The following is a 15,189-nucleotide window of genomic DNA, read 5'->3' on the forward strand; positions in this document are numbered from 1 at the left end:
CCCGTAGAACGCGCGTCTCTTGTGCGGGTGCTATCCCGCCGCGTAGTTATTACATTCATACATCATGCGCAAACATGATAATTACCCACGCAAGCAGTTGAAATCCCCCCCCCCCCCCAACGGCCTCACCCCTAAGCAGATCCCAGACTGCACGGATTGCCGGCGCAGGCTCAAGGCGCAGGCAGGGTGGCGTCGAAGACCGGCCTGGGTCTCTCGGACCGCCAACCCAACAACCATCTATCTCGTTCACCCTCGCCGACGGGATTCCACACAGCAATTGGGCCACAAACCCCGGCCATCACATGACTCAGTCGTCGGCCGTTTACAATCCTCCATCTGAGAGGATCTTACACAATAGGAATCAATCTCCCCGCTTCCTACTCCGTCTCTCGGTAGGCGCAGAGAGCTCGCTACTCCCGAGGTTAGGTAACCACGTAACCCCCATTTTGCCCCGACCGCATGGCACCCAGTTCTAGCACCACCAACCCTCAACAAGGCAGCTACACTACCTATACAAGCCGCCCTCAGAACAGAGCAAAACCACCAACCCAACCAACCAAGCCTCCCCGGGCCGGGCCACCTACATGCATACCTAGTGTGCTAGTTACCCTCCAGCCAGCCGCAGCGGCGTAGAAGGAAAGATATCCACCCATGATTGTGACGGAGTCCGGGGAGAGGGGGATCAACAACGGGAGCTAGCACAAGCTGCCGATCGACGTAGCTTGTTGGGCGGGTGCTGTGCCTCATCTGATAACCCCCTCCTCGCAACTAACCAGTGGAACGTGGGCGGAGTGCATCTAGGGTACCTAGGTACGAATCTGACGTCGAGCTCCTTCCGGGATGATCATGGAATTAATACAAGTATGGGTGCCTGGTATGTTGGCGTGATGGCTTCAGAATCCTGGCCGAGTTGGTATTGGGAAAACGGAACACATGGTGAAATATCACAGCGGATTCAAGGGTACAATGGTGCTTATGGACATGATGTATTAGTGATTGGATTTTCTCCCAGCAATCCAGGTAAGTAGGTGGTAGGATCACACGTTAGGTTCCAAGCGGCGACGGATAGTCAAAGAGGGTTGCGTGCAGTGACCGAACCCTGCCGGTTCCCAGGCTAGGTGATGCAGTATGAATGATTCGGGAGATGCTGCCAAACCGTGGTGCTTCTGCCAATCCCATATCACTCTAATCAATCCCGTATGATAAATGGTACCGTGGATATCCCTCGCCCCTTCTCAGAACTCCCAGAAAACCCCCCCCTCGCCGCGAAGTCCAAATGGCAGATTATCCCAGGATGTAGAACCCGAGCCGGCCGTTGGGCCCCGCTAAGCGCCCCAGAAACCAGTACGATCAACCGCAGCCAGACCGACGCAAAGCCCCCGGTTTGCAACCGTTAGACAGCATACTTCCGGGTCCACTCGCGCGCTGTCTGCTCATACTTCGCAATCTCGGTCTTGTATACGTGAGCAATCTCGGGGACAAGCGGGTCATCGGGGTTCGGGTCGGTCAACATCGAGCAGATGGAGAGAAGAACTGTTGAAATGTCAGCTGTCGAAAGTCCAAGAATGGAAACCGCACGGGCGTTCGCATACCCTTCGAAATGGTCAAGGCAGGGCTCCACTGGTCGCGCAGGATGTCGAGGCAGATGCTGCCATTTGCGTTGATGTTGGGGTGGTAGATGCGGGTCGTGAAATGGACCTTTGGGGGCTTGAAGGGATAGTCGGTAGGGAACTGGATCTGAAGGAAGAAAACGCCGCCAGCATATGGGGAGTCACCCTAGTAAGTATCGATTAGCGTATGTTCTTTCTCGAGTCCTGACATACCAAAACCACTTACCGGACCCATGATCGTCGCCTGCCATTGGAACTGAGAAGAATCAAGTTAGCAGAGAACGTGATTTGGTCGCGTCGTGCCGAGAAGGGCGCGTTGCATGTCGACAGGTCGGGAGTGCACGTACGAGATCATCGCCAGTCGGTCCCGCGGAGCACGAAGAGGGCGGGTCACTATAAAAGAAGTCAGCGTCTAGAATCCTGTAAAATACCGAGGACAACTCCCGATTCCCGATTCCCGATTATCTCGAAATGGCGGCCGGGCGCCGGGCTGCGGTTTGGACCCCGCCCGGCCTCGCCCCACCATGACGGAGGTGTGCAAAATGAATAAACTCGGGGACGACTTACCGGCCGAGGTCGGCGAGTTCCTTGTTAATACGCTTCAGCGCCATGTCTGATGATGTGTGATGTGCGGTGGACGTCGAGGGGTGTTTTGATGGAGAAGGCACGGGCACTGCTGTATTTAAAGGGTGTCAGCAGGTCGCCTGTGGAAGGGCACAGAATCCGAATGAAGCGGCCCGAGATGCCCGCACAGGATGTGGCAACAGTCCACGGCAGGATAATGAAGGACAAATAAAGGGTCGCAAAAAAAGTCGAGGCTTACCAATAAAGAGCCGATATGATGGGCGAGGGCGATGTTCAAGGTGTTGGAGATCGGAATGACGGAAAGTCGACGAAGGCTGTCAGGTCTTGAGAGGGAAAGAGGGGGGAGGTGGGCGGTCGACAAAGGCGGTTTCGGGCCCCACTTCGCGCAAAGGCTGAACCAGGCAATGCTGGCCCAAGGATTTTTCAGGCAAGAACTGCGCAGCGGCTGGGTCAGATTTGGCGCCCAATCGCCAATCAGTGCCTTGGACAACGGGCGTTCCGTTTGCTCACGCGACGCCACTGCGGGTGACCACAGTGCCACATCAGTTGCTTTAACAGAACAACAAGCAATTCAGCAGCACAACTGTTATCAGGCGGTCCCCCATCGCGTTGCGACCCGAGCAACAAGCGCGCCTCGAATCCCAGATCGACGCGGCTAGCCCGAGGACTTGACTGCGTTTTGTTTATGCTTGGCGAGACCATCGATATCCAATACAAGGAGCACATTCTTGAGGTATCGATACCTAGCGGGATACGAGTTCTGCGTTTTCGAAGCCAGCTTGACCAGGTGCATGCACTCACATGCTTTAGCCCCCGGAACAAACGCGCAAGTCTTGCTGAACAGGTGCCGTGGATAGCCCGGCTTATCTGATGACTGACAAACATCTTTGGGGGTTCCTCTTGTCAATGTCTTTGTCTATTTGTACCTATTAACCAGCCCAATGTACCCAGGTAACCCGAGGCCCGGTAACTCCCGAAGTCCATCATGGTACATGACGGATCTGGTCAGGGTCGCAAAGAGTTGTGCGCCCAACCTCGTTGGCCTTGAGGTCCGTACGGTTAGGCAATGCCGGGCATCCGGTGTGGTGATTGGATATATGCCCATCTCGGAACGTAGCTTCGGAGCGCCAAATATCTACCTAAACAAAGGCCTGGACTCCAGTAATGGCCCGCCCGAGAATCAGACCTGCTTCGGGTTAGATCACCATATTCCGCACGTTAGCAGCAGCCTCCATGACTTACTATGAATATCGCTCTGACCCTCATACGTCTGGGTGACATAGAGGTTTGCGACATGGCGACCGACCATGTACTCGTCGCTGACAGCGTTGCCACCAAATATCTCCTGCAACACCCTCGAGTTGTGGAGAGCCCTGTCGCAGTTCTGGCGCTTGATCATACTGATCATCTCGGGGGTCGCCTTCCCTTGGTCCTTCAGCCGGCCGACCTGGATGGCTGCCAGGGTGCCGTAGGCAGCGTCGGTTGCCGCGTCGGCTAGTTTCTTCTGGATCAGCTGGTACTTGGCGAGCGGGTTGCCCTTGAACTGCTTCCGCTCGAGGGCGTACGTCCTTGCCCTGTCGATGCAGTCTTCCAACGCACCCATGACGCCGAGGGCAATGCCGTATCTGGCGCTGTTGAGGCAGGTGAACGGTCCTTTGAGGCCCTCGACCTCGGGGAACATGTTCTCCTTGAGAACGGGACAGTCCTCGAGGTGGATCATGCCCGTAATCGAAGCGCGGAGCCCCGTCTTGTTCTTGATCGCAGGCGTCTCTAGGGTTCCGGCAGGGCATTGCTTCCTGTCGACGAGGAAGCCGCGGATCTTGCCCGTCGTCTGGAGTTTAGCCCACACCACCAACAGGTCAGCAATGGGTGAGTTGGTGATCCAGGTCTTGGACCCTGTGAGCAGGTAGTAACCCTTCTTTTGCGGGTGCTCGCGCGCGACGGCCTCCATGGAACCTGGGTCGCTCCCGTGATTCGGCTCGGTCAGGCCGAAGGCGCCAATAAGTTTGCCCTTGGCCATTTCCGGGAGATATTTCTCCTTCTGCTCTACCGACCCAAAATCGTGGATAGCTCCCATGGCCAAGGACGACTGGACAGACATGCTACTTCTATAACCACTGTCGACACGCTCAACGGCGCGGGTGATCAGCGCGCCGGCAACAGTCGAGACGCCTGCGCAACCGTATCCATCAATGGTGGCGCCGAGGAGCCCTAGCTCACCCATCTCCTCGAGGATCTTGGGATCATAATGTTCATCCCGATACGCCTCTGATTGCGTGTGAGTTAACGCAGATCGAGTTTCGGTTATGAGTTCAGGGGATCCATACGAAGCACTCGCGGCAAGAGTTGTTCCTGGCAATACCGCTCAGCCGTTTCCGAGATAGCCAGCTCCTCCTCGGTCAACAAATTCTTGGAAGCCAATGGGTCTTCCCAGTTGAACTGCGAGACAGGAGAAGTTGAAGCATAGGTTCTGGTCGTTGGGGCAGGTCGAGCGTGGAGCAGCGCCCGCAAGGGCAGTCGTCGTGAAAGAAGCCGTGACATGGTCAATCAATGCTTTGACAAAATGCTGATTTGGTGCAAACTGGACTGAGGAAGAAGTAAACACTCACCCCCGCTCTTGCCTCGGGATATCACAAAGATCGCCGTCGTATGCGGACCGTATTGCTGTGCCGGCGTGGAGACAACCCCCGGTGCTAACCGGGTTTACTCGGGTGTTCTTGACCGAGGAAACAAGGAAAGTAGGGGTTAGGGTTAGTTATATACAGGCTTGAGCAGATCGCAAAGGTCGGCAACGTAGACCGCAAGGTCGAGACATCATTGCTGCTTTCTGTCCTCGGTAAGTGAGATTAATATGGGTAATCCGAACCCGGGAAAGTCTAAAGATGCAAGCCATACATGAAGACTGACACCCCAACCAACGCCGCGCAATGCTCTGTGCTTGGATGCTGTATATAATAAAGCCATGCCAGTCCCACATTCTACCTCCCGGCATCACTAGACAGCGTTGCCATCTCGTACTCGCCCGCTCCGTCCCTCCCCCTCCCCCGTCCTCTGCCGCGTGAGAAGCCTTCCTCCTCATCCCCATCCATCCCGCCCGCCCCAGCATCGCCGTTTTCTCCCGTGCTCCCTCCGGCCGCCGACGCCCCGCCGCCGCCTCCAAACGTAATCGGTTGGAGCTGGCGGTATCGGCAGCCCCAGGTTGCCAGCGCAACCGACACCGCACTTGCCGCCGCCATCGAAAGCCACCATGCCGTGTGGCGCGGGAGCTGCCCCGTGTACAACGTTACGACAACGAGGTGGATAGCGTGTGCCGAGAGCGCGAAGTCGAGCACGAGTTTGGAACGGCCGACAAGTATTACTATCGCGACGGCCCTGTTGCATTACGAAGAAAGTCAGCCATGTGCGCAACACCCCCAAACACCCCTGAACATCCCAGCGCCGCAGCTCCCTAGGAGACGGCACCGTCAATGGAGATACGTACATCACCAACCCCCCATCCAGTATCCACACGAAGCCCATCAGCCACCCCTGTGTCGTGTCGCCGCGCACGGCGTCCCAGCCAAAGATGAGGTCCATGCTGAACGCGGAGCCCGCGACCAGCACGGTGAAAAGCATCAGCACCAGCGCTACCGCATAGTACAGCGCTTGGAGCGCGGCGATCTGGCTGAGGATCTTGAGCGGCGGGAGCTCGGCGAGGGCGCCCGGGCGAGGCGGCCGTCGCCGACGCGCCATGGGATCGTTGTGGTCGGGAGGGGAGGGGGGACGCTGTGATGGTGTGTCTATCGTCAAATGCGGGGCAGTCGGATTAGGCTTTCAATGTGTAGTTGGGAATATGCTAGGAGCAATTCGGAAGTCGATCTGTCTCGGGAGTCGTGGTCGAGAAAATGATATGTTGGCGGCGCAACTGGAACTTGGAGGTTTCGAGATGTGTGCCACGCGGAGGGGGAGGGAATTGAATGAATGGGCGGTTGGGCGGTATCTTCGCGCTGACGTAGTTCCTGGGTGATGGTCTAGATGTTCGTGAATAACTTGACCGCCTTGGTAGTGGTGCGCGATTGAGAGGTAGGTAATTTGAAACACCTAAACTGAAGAGAAGATAGCCAAGACCGAGATCTCACTTGCGCAATGTCGCACTCTCTCACTGTAATTACTGTGTACGTAATCTAGTAATCTCGAAGGAACCGGGGCTCAACGGGTGACCCCACAGCCCCGCTAAACTTAGCGTCGCTTTCAGGTTCGGTTTCGGGGTAGCGGGACATTCCGAATTCGATGTTCGAAGCTCTGTCGAAGCTCGAAAGTCACGTTCAGAATACCGACAAAATTAACACCATAACGACCTCCCGTCACATTCAGGAGACCAACCTACCCCCTACCGGCCGACCTCGTCCTTCGCACACCCACAACAACCCCCGAAAGCCGAACAATCGAGCAACAAGAAGAATACCAACCGAAACCAAGAATGGGCCTCCTCCCCAACCTGAACCTCTTCGGCCCGGCCAGCGAAGCCGACAAGCGGGCGACCGAGGTGCGCAGCGGCGCCGTGGCGCCGAGCCGCGCCGAGCGCGCCCGCTGCTGGGAGGCCCGCGACGCCTACTTTGCCTGCCTCGACGCCAGCGGCATCGTCGACGCCGTCAAGGACGACAAGAAGGCCGCCGCCGCGTGCGGGGCCGAGAGCGGCCGCTTCGAGAAGGACTGCGCGGCGCAATGGGTAGGTTTGCTCTTTTTGGGGGCTTCCCCCTATTTTCCAGAGCGAGAGCCGGAGGGATGGGTGATGCCGCAGGGACGAAGAGGAAAAGGGCGGGGTCGAAGGGGTCGAAGGGGTGTGAGTTATTATTCAGTCACTGACAGCATTTGTGCAGGTCACATACTTCAAAAAGTGGCGGGTGCAGGACATCCAGAAAAAGGCGAGGTTGAAGGAGCTCGAGGCGCAAGGGGCAAGTAAGATGGACGTGCAATCGGACTTCGCCGCCCGGAAGTGATATCAACGGCTGACAACGGAGGCACGGGTTTGTGACGATACTGTCAGAGTGTAAAATACGATGTAATATGTTTGTCTGTTCATACGGGACGCCCTACGGCTCGGCGGTGGCTCAGGTCGGGTATAGAAACATGGACTCTTTTCCCAGTTACAACTACATTTGGTAAACGATGGATCATACGCCGGACGTTGTCTCGCCCAATTTAAACGGGGCATCTTAATACATACTCTAGGCTTTAATTAGGATTGCTACGCTAAAGGTTATCGCTCAACTCACGAGGGTGAAAGAACATTACGACATTGCAAAAGAAACTCAGTATTCAGATTCAGTGCAGAAAAGAAGCTTCCATCGCCGCCAGTATATCCATCGTTCGTAACATTGATCTATTTCTAACGAGCAAGAATGTGACTGTAGCAACCACCCGGCCGGCTATGAGTGATTATGACGAGAAGCGGAAAGATGGAATCCAAACAACATAAGAAGAAACAGGTATGAACATGAAGAAGAATAAGTAAGGAGACGACTATAAGAGACAAAAGAACTTCCTTGGCGTGTATGCTGCTTGATGCGTTGTGGTATCATGTTGTGCAATGAGACAAGTGTGCTAAGAGATGAAACACCACCGGGCTCGTACAGTCTTCCACCGTCTACCCTCTTCTTTCCCCCTCCACCACTGGATCGGCCTCGGCAGGTGGTCGGCTTGTCGTCCGGGAAGGGCGAAGCTTGCGCAGGGCTCGGCCCAGATGTATCCTCGGCAGAAACCGATGTCGAACCTGCCCACACTCCTCTAGGCCGCACTGCTCCTCCAGCACCGAGACGCTTTGCAGCCCCTCATCCGGCACTGGGCCTCCCGTCTGTTCGACGTCATCGCCCTACGACACGTTTTGAGAACGGTGATGGCCCCCGTTCGGAAGAGGCGGCAAAGCCTTGTCGAGGCTGTCCCGGCTGATTTGTTGTCGAAGGCCTAGCGATCTCTGGGACCCGGTAAGGCTCTTTAGGCCCCCATTGCTGCTACTACCACTGACACCAACGCCGTATCCGCTGTCTGCGCTTTCCGGCTTCGAACGCCCAGTGTACCCGTGGCCGGTTTTCGGCGGAGTTGGCGGCGGTCGTGCTTGGAAACTGCTGCCCGTGCTGCCGTTACGGCTACCAAGAAGTGGGTTGCCAAACCCCGGGGCAAGTTCATCGCCCTCCTTGGCAGGGGTCAACGGCCGGACCTCACTATCCGTAGTGAGGCTGCTCACGCGGCTGGTACCGCTGCGGTCTCCGGTTGATGTACCCTCAATCGCTTCTTCCACCACCGGAAGAACGGTTGTCTCCCTGCGTTCGGCGGATGGCGCATTCGGGTTGTGACTGGCCTTGCCGGTTCCCGGATTGTTGGGAGGAGCAGTGACAATTGTTCTCAAAACACGTTCTGGAGCATCATCCTCTTCGTCAGCCAACTCAGGGATTCCTGCCTGCTGTCCCACTCGGCTTTGACCGGATGGCGACGAAGAAGGCGGTAACGGAGGCTGGTAGTTGGGCATAGGAGGAATCTCCGAAGCGGCTTCGGCCGCGAGCGCAGCATCTCGTTCCTGGGCGACTCGGATGGCTTCTTCTTGTGACATAGCCATGCTCGAGATAAAACTGATGAACCTCTCGCCGTATTCGTGAGGTGGCAGAGCCGAAATCTGACTGCGATCACTCGATAGGCCTTTCCAGAAGTGCTCTATCTTCTTGATGATACCGTACTAAGGATGGTGTCAGCGCGTGTCACTCTTTGGTAAAGGGGGAGGCATTTAACATACGTGGGTAAGGCAGTCGATCACTCCCAGGTAGTAGATCTCTTCTCCTGGCGAGTTGTCCTCGTGTGTCGCCCGGAAGCCGCCATCGTCCTGGTTGAAGATGAAGCCCGGTCGGTTCTGCCCTTCCTCAAGCTCGTCCGGCATTCTGCTACTTGTCTGCCCCATTGGCACCGGCTTCTCGGACTGGATCATCTGCCGGAGCTCTCTGGCCTTGCGCTGGCTCTCGAGTTTGGAGGGGGTTCGCATAAGAACCGAGTGGGGCTCGAAGTCTTCTGAGGTGTTGCCGCTCCCGCCCGGGTTGAAGACGCGCAAGGTCTTATCCCTCAGGTTCTCCTCGTTGCCTCGTTGGAGATCGTGGATGCCTACGAGCAAAGAGTAATCCATAATCTGCAATCTTTGCAATAGCCGCACATCTTTGTAGAGCTGCTCCAGGAAGAGCTGTTTCTTCTGGAGTCCCAGCTCGATATTTCTCTTCCGACGGAGCCAGTTCAGGTCTTTCAGGGTCGCCCGCGGGTTGTTTTCTAGATCGTCTTCTCTGTAGTCCCGGCCGACAGTCGAGCCCTTCAGGTCGAAGGTCTGGTGGATATCCCGGTGTGGCGGGAACAGGTTGTTCATGACGACGAAATGGATCTTCTTGCCGTACGGCATCTTGACACGGTGCAGGCCGTAGAACTGGGACAGGAGCGTGTTGGGGTTGTCCTTTACATGCTGGTAATAATCCTTCAAGATCTTGCGGAGAAACTTATGCTCGGCGTGATGGATCGTCTTGATGATGTACTTGTAGTCCCGCGAGAAGTAGAAGAAACTTCCGCTCTTTCCAGGCGACCCGAGCTCTGACAAGATGTACTTTCCGGTCAGCGACATCAGGTAATCGGCGGGATCCAGGCGGAACAAAGTGCGGAGGTGGCGGAACACCCAGGGAGCGTAGTCCTTAAACTTGAAGTCGTACTTGGCTGATGGAACCAACTCGTTTCCGGCGATGTCGAATGTGGACTTTTGTTTGACGTCGAAATCGGCGTCGGTCAAGGGCCGGTCGAGCTTTGCGTTGGTTCGTGAGACGGCCACGCGGATGCCGGTCAGCATGTTATATGCCGTCACCCAGTTCGCATGCGTCTCGTCGACCTTGGTGCCGACCAGCACCCTGTCGTCGTCCTCAATCTCCCTTTTCCTCCGCTTGCTCGCCCGTTTTTGCCTGTACGCCTCCGCCCACCGCATCGCGTCCTCATCTGGGACTACCTCGTCGCGTGGGCCATCCGAATGAAGGGATCGCGTGTTTCTCCGAGCCAAACTTAGCGATGCCCTACGTCCCCCATTGGCCGCGATGGTAGGAGAGAATCTGCCGCTAGAATGGGCGGTGTCGATCCCGTCTCGTGAGCCGCGCGCGGAGGAAGCCTTTGGGACTTCCAAGGTATGCCGATGTTTGATACCCGGCACAGGTGGGGTCTGCAAGGGGCCGGACGAGTTTGGCTGGTCGTACACGGGTGGTGACGAGTATCTGTGGGGTGCAGGCTGGTTTCTTTGACTCGAGGACGGGCTCGAGGTTTGCGAGGCGAGGGCCGGAGCGCTGGCAGCAGGGAATGTGGTTGAGGTAGATCCGTTCTGAGCTGAGCGGACGTCGCCTCTACCGATAGGATGCAAGTACACCCCGGCCTCTGGTTGCGCTGGCGGGGTTTTGTTTCCTGAGGGAACACGTGGAATACCGTCGCCCAGATTCCAACCCAGATTCCAGCTCGGTGTATCAGTGGTTGTTCCTCTCGTCCCCGAGTTCGGTACAGTCCGATCCACGAGCGGCGCCGAATGACTGGACGAGAGCGATTTCCGGCCCATAAAATCGGGAGAGCCCAGCCCGTTTACTCCTCCGCCGGCGGTTCCATTTTGTGGTGAGGTCATGCTCTGCGGGAGCGAAAAGTTCTTGGTCGCGCGCCGCTCCGGTTCGATGGACGTCTCGGATGTGGTGGATGATCTGGTGGAATTCGCTGAGCTCCCGTCAAAGCTCTCGTTTGACGTGTGCGATTGTGGCTGGTGAGCGATAGGTCCATTGACCTTGGCCTGGGATAAGCCGTACTCGGCGGCCCGGTCAAGGTGCACGACACCCGAGGACTGCGAGTCGATTGCCGTGTTTTCGTCCGGCACGAAGGAGGGCATTTCGCGGGGACCGGCGGCGAAGGGCGTTCGTCAGATGCGTTGGACAACTGTGACCCGTCGAACAACGTCCCAAGGTCAGGCGCGGTCGGCGGCCGTAGACAGGCTCCGACGCGCCGGAAATTAAGTGTCGGTCAGTTGTCGCGGCTCTAAAAAGGCAGCGTTATGGTTTGCGTCAATATTTGAAAAGGGGGGACCAGAGGTCGGCTCGCTTCGCTGGTGATGTGTTGTCGTCGGGGCTGGCTGCGCTTGGCGATTCAGCTGATTTCTGGGCGGCGGAATCTGTAGGGCCCCGAGGTGAGCGGATTGGGGATTAGGTTCGCTTGTTCTTGTGATTTGTATAAGCAATCAATTAGATTCGAGGCGGTGCGTACATGCCACGAAACAATTGCGTCGCAGCAGTGTCGGGAATCGGGCTCTTTGCTTGTCTGGAGGCGGAAGCAAAGGACGGCGGAACAGGAACAAGGACGCTAATGACAGTGCGTGGCTGTGTGGCCGGGACGGAGAACCGGGCTCGGGGGTTGGAACTTGGCGCAGCTGAGGAGAAATTGTGCGGGCGGCTTTGCCCAATCGAAGCTCCGCTGACAAGAGGGACCTGGAGCGACCCAAGGCAATTGTTACGAGGCGGGCGGGCGGCCAGGGTCGAATTTCGTGGGTCCCAGCCCAGCAAACAAGCCAAAAGCAGTAATAAAACTGTAACTACTTCGTACTTCGTAATGCACTAACAAAACTCGCGGGCAGCTTGAATTCACCACGGACGATGCTTTTCCTATTGCTTTCTCCTCTCAGCTTCAAAGAGATCAGCTCCATCTTTCGGTTCCCGTGTCACCTGGGACAATCACTGGGTTCGGTGGTTATCTAACCAGCTAGTTACCTAAACGGCTTGCTCCGTTGATGCTCTCCACCTTCTCTCTCGGTCAAGCGCCCGACCTTGGCAACGGGAAGTGCGTTGACCGGGCAGTCTGTTGGGATATGGACGGTTCTGAAAATCCGGGATTTTTCGTTATCTGCACTTTGGGCCCGCCTCTTGACTCTTGTATACATGCATGAGAGGGAATCTCCATCTTTCATCCCTCAGCGCAGTGGTAAGGGCCCAATTGTTTTGGTTGCCCAATGGTTAGGTCTTGCCGTCACTCTTGCTTCACCAAAGGCTCATTTCAGGATCCTTGTCTGCAGCGCCCGGGGTGAGGCTTGGAATCTTGGATATGTTTGGTGTTCAGGGCCCACATTTAAGTCGGAAGAGCGGCAGACCAGGAGCTCCGCGACTTGCTGTGTTCGTGTGTCGTCACTTCTCCCGCAGTTGACGAGAGCAGCACGCAAGGATATATCACCATAAAGGGTCTGAAGTGAGAACTCACCATCCCGTGGGCACAAAAAAGCCCAACTCCAAATATACATGTAGCAAACCTTCGACCTCCAAACACGAACCCGTCGTGGAAACCAAAGCTATCCATCCGCATAGCCAAATTATTACATTTTCTTTTTTTTCTTATTGTGTAACTAACGACCTGACTTGATTATTTTATTTTACTCGGTTTTGACTACAACATGGGATCTGAATGAGGCCGATATTTACAATTAACTGTTTTATCTCGCCGAGCAAGCAGTAACAAACGTTATAAGCTCAAGTGTCAAAAGGGAGTGAGGGTAACATGGCAATGCAAGCTACCAAGTGGTGCAACCAACTGGTGCAAACCAACGGAATACTAACATCCTCTATAAGCACCTGTCTATCAAAACACCGGCTCATGTCCCATGATTCATCAACTCTAGGTCTGGATAGATCATCACCAGGGTATTCGCTGAAGCCCCGAAAAAACAGTCCGACAACCATCGCGCCACGCCTCGCTCAAACCACCGCCTCGCTCCGCCCTAGAACACAGGATAAAAAAAAAAACTCGCTTTCTACTCCGTCCTCCTCTCCACGAGCGCCTCCCCCACCGGCAACCCCCCCACAAACCCGGCATTCTCCCCACCCAGCTGAAACACCCTCCGGCCACGCACCCAGGTCTCATGGACCCGCCCCTGGAAGGTGTGGCCCTCCCAGGGCGAGACGCGGTTCTTCCAGCGCATGTCGCCGGCGCGCAGGGTCCAGACGTCGGCGTCGTCAAAGACGCACACGTCGGCGTCCATGCCCGCGCGCAGGCCGCCCTTGCGGTGCGCCAGCCCCACCTGCCGCGCCGTCGCCTGGCTGCACATGCGTACGATGTCGAGGATGCCCGGCGCCGCGTCCCCGCGCGCCGCCCGCTCCGCCGCGGTGGTGTGCAGGATCGGCAGGCCGAGGCCGACGGACGAGATGCCGCCCCAGGCGGCGAAGAAATCGCCTTGGGTCTTGTCGTTGGCTGCGGGGTTGGTTTGGGGGGTTGAGTCGACGACGGGGGGTTCAACTTCCTTTTGCTCTTGCTGTGGCAGTGTCACGTCCACGGCTGAATCCGCTGTGAGGGCCGCTCTCTTCTCCTCGTTCGGTAGTGCCGACGCGTTGATAGAGGGGTTAGTGGACAGTGCCCCCTTCCCTTCCTCCTTCCCTTGCTCCGCTTCCAGCGGCGTCACGCTGATGACAGAATCAATGGCTGCCACCCCCTCCTTTTGTTTCTCCCCTTCGGGCGGTGTCATGTCGATACCGGAATCGAAGTGGCGTATCGCTGGCCGTGGTCCATCCTGGTAGATGGTCTGAAGGTGCGGCGGCAGCAGCTTGAGTTCAGGCGTGCAGGGGGAGTGGTCCGAGACGATGGTCTTGATGCAGCCATTCGGGTCGGCAAGTTCGTCCCACAGCTTGTCCTGATTCGTCTGCGAGCGGATCGGCGGGCAGCACTTGTGCCTGGTGTCGCCATCCGGGATGTTGTCCGACGCGAGGCCGAGGTAGTGGAAACACGTCTCGGCCGTGATGTTGATGCCGTCCTGGCGCGCCTTGCGCAGGATCGGGACGCATTCTGTCGCTGAGAGATGCACGATATGCAGGTGGAGTTGCGGCGCGAGGTGAGCCATCGACAAGATCTCCTCTACGGCGCATGTCTCGAACACGGGAGGGCGGGAGTCCAAGAAGGTGCTGTAGCTGTCCAGCTCACCGGTAGGCTGTGCTGGTGAATCCGACTGCTGAACTGTGTCTCCTACTGAAGCGGCAACGGGAGGGAGCATTTCGGCGTGAAACATCAACGTGGTAGGCGTGTCCCTGAGCGTCGTCATTGCAAGTGCAATGTCCTTGGCCGACACAGCGGGGAACTCTTCGACCTGTTGACAGGGTTAACGATTAATCGGCAATATTCACATCAGCACACTCACACCCGAGTCGATGAGAAAGCCTTTGAAGCCACGGACACCGGCCTCCACCAGAGGTAGCAATTCATCGGCGTTGCCCGGGACGACACCGCCGTAAAAGCCAACGTCGACCCAGCACTGCCCCTGGCTAGCAGCGAGTTTTTCCTTGAAGCCCATCAGAGTGGTGGTGGGAGGAATGGCGTTCAGGGGCATATCAACGACAGTGGTCACGCCGCCGGAAGCCGCAGCCTTGGTGCCCGTGTTGAAACCTTCCCATTCTGTGCGGCCCGGTTCGTTAAGATGAACATGGGCGTCGACCAAACCCGGGAGTAGGAGTTTGGGGCTGTAATCCTGATACACGGTGTCTGGCGGGAACAGGCTCCTAGGGAGGACCTCAGGGGCTACCGACACAATCTTCCCTGTGGCCAGTGAGATAAGGATGGTCGCAGGTGCGAGGAGGAGTGTGTCGTCTGGGAGCGTGAGAACAGTACGCGTCGACGTCAAGACGACGACAGGACCGCTGTGGAGGGTACTCGAAACCGTCATGTTGAAAAGTACTGCGGGTGTGTCGGTTTCGGATGTCAAGGAATGAGAGCGGTCCTGGTAACGTCGATAATTGGTGTAGGACAAGTTACCCTTCTATCTGGCGAGACGAGGAGGGCTTATCTACAGCTTGGACGAAGTGGGTGGACTATGGTAAAGATATGACTGATTTCAAGGAACAACACACATGTGCTGGGCAACAGAGAGACAGGGGGTACCAGTGAAGAGATGATCCACGCTGACGTCGAGAGAAGAGAGGTGTGTGATAACGAAGCTGTGGGTAAGGGCCCG

General features: G+C 56.7%; 6 protein-coding genes across 6 annotated transcripts; 1 reads left to right on the top strand and 5 right to left on the bottom strand.

Moving 5' to 3' along the window:
- Positions 1–966: 966 nt before the first annotated feature.
- F5144DRAFT_583896 (ubiquitin-conjugating enzyme E2) lies at positions 967–2,629 on the bottom strand. Its single transcript, XM_066789580.1, has 6 exons — positions 2,434–2,629; positions 2,178–2,286; positions 1,958–2,003; positions 1,837–1,866; positions 1,593–1,776; positions 967–1,533 (listed from the first exon to the last, which is right to left on the bottom strand). The coding sequence occupies exons 2-6, from the start codon at positions 2,219–2,221 to the stop codon at positions 1,394–1,396; spliced, it is 444 nt and encodes a 147-aa protein (XP_066640363.1). The 5' UTR covers positions 2,222–2,286; positions 2,434–2,629; the 3' UTR covers positions 967–1,393.
- A 578-nt stretch (positions 2,630–3,207) lies between these two features.
- On the bottom strand, positions 3,208–4,920 carry F5144DRAFT_368062 (acyl-CoA dehydrogenase/oxidase). Its single transcript, XM_066784464.1, has 3 exons — positions 4,523–4,920; positions 3,438–4,463; positions 3,208–3,381 (listed from the first exon to the last, which is right to left on the bottom strand). The coding sequence occupies exons 1-3, from the start codon at positions 4,734–4,736 to the stop codon at positions 3,335–3,337; spliced, it is 1,287 nt and encodes a 428-aa protein (XP_066640364.1). The 5' UTR covers positions 4,737–4,920; the 3' UTR covers positions 3,208–3,334.
- Positions 4,921–5,173: 253 nt separating this feature from the next.
- On the bottom strand, positions 5,174–5,927 carry F5144DRAFT_551144 (integral membrane protein S linking to the trans Golgi network-domain-containing protein; the record flags this gene model as incomplete). The annotated part of the gene is made up of 2 exons (XM_066787678.1): positions 5,174–5,567; positions 5,677–5,927. 2 exons carry the CDS (start codon positions 5,925–5,927, stop codon positions 5,174–5,176), a joined length of 645 nt encoding a protein of 214 aa, XP_066640365.1.
- A 515-nt stretch (positions 5,928–6,442) lies between these two features.
- F5144DRAFT_583903 (cytochrome oxidase c subunit VIb-domain-containing protein) lies at positions 6,443–7,418 on the top strand. Its single transcript, XM_066789581.1, has 2 exons — positions 6,443–6,903; positions 7,055–7,418. The coding sequence occupies exons 1-2, from the start codon at positions 6,655–6,657 to the stop codon at positions 7,172–7,174; spliced, it is 369 nt and encodes a 122-aa protein (XP_066640366.1). The 5' UTR covers positions 6,443–6,654; the 3' UTR covers positions 7,175–7,418.
- Positions 7,419–8,046: 628 nt separating this feature from the next.
- F5144DRAFT_551146 (uncharacterized protein) lies at positions 8,047–11,103 on the bottom strand (the record flags this gene model as incomplete). The annotated part of the gene is made up of 2 exons (XM_066787679.1): positions 8,047–8,904; positions 8,962–11,103. 2 exons carry the CDS (start codon positions 11,101–11,103, stop codon positions 8,047–8,049), a joined length of 3,000 nt encoding a protein of 999 aa, XP_066640367.1.
- Positions 11,104–12,720: 1,617 nt separating this feature from the next.
- F5144DRAFT_368402 (uncharacterized protein) lies at positions 12,721–15,058 on the bottom strand. Its single transcript, XM_066784467.1, has 2 exons — positions 14,380–15,058; positions 12,721–14,328 (listed from the first exon to the last, which is right to left on the bottom strand). The coding sequence occupies exons 1-2, from the start codon at positions 14,899–14,901 to the stop codon at positions 13,006–13,008; spliced, it is 1,845 nt and encodes a 614-aa protein (XP_066640368.1). The 5' UTR covers positions 14,902–15,058; the 3' UTR covers positions 12,721–13,005.
- Positions 15,059–15,189: the final 131 nt, after the last annotated feature.

The sequence above is a fragment of the Chaetomium tenue genome (genome assembly GCF_020726465.1).
Source record: "Chaetomium tenue strain MPI-SDFR-AT-0079 chromosome Unknown F5144scaffold_6, whole genome shotgun sequence".
Taxonomy (NCBI): domain Eukaryota; kingdom Fungi; phylum Ascomycota; class Sordariomycetes; order Sordariales; family Chaetomiaceae; genus Chaetomium; species Chaetomium tenue.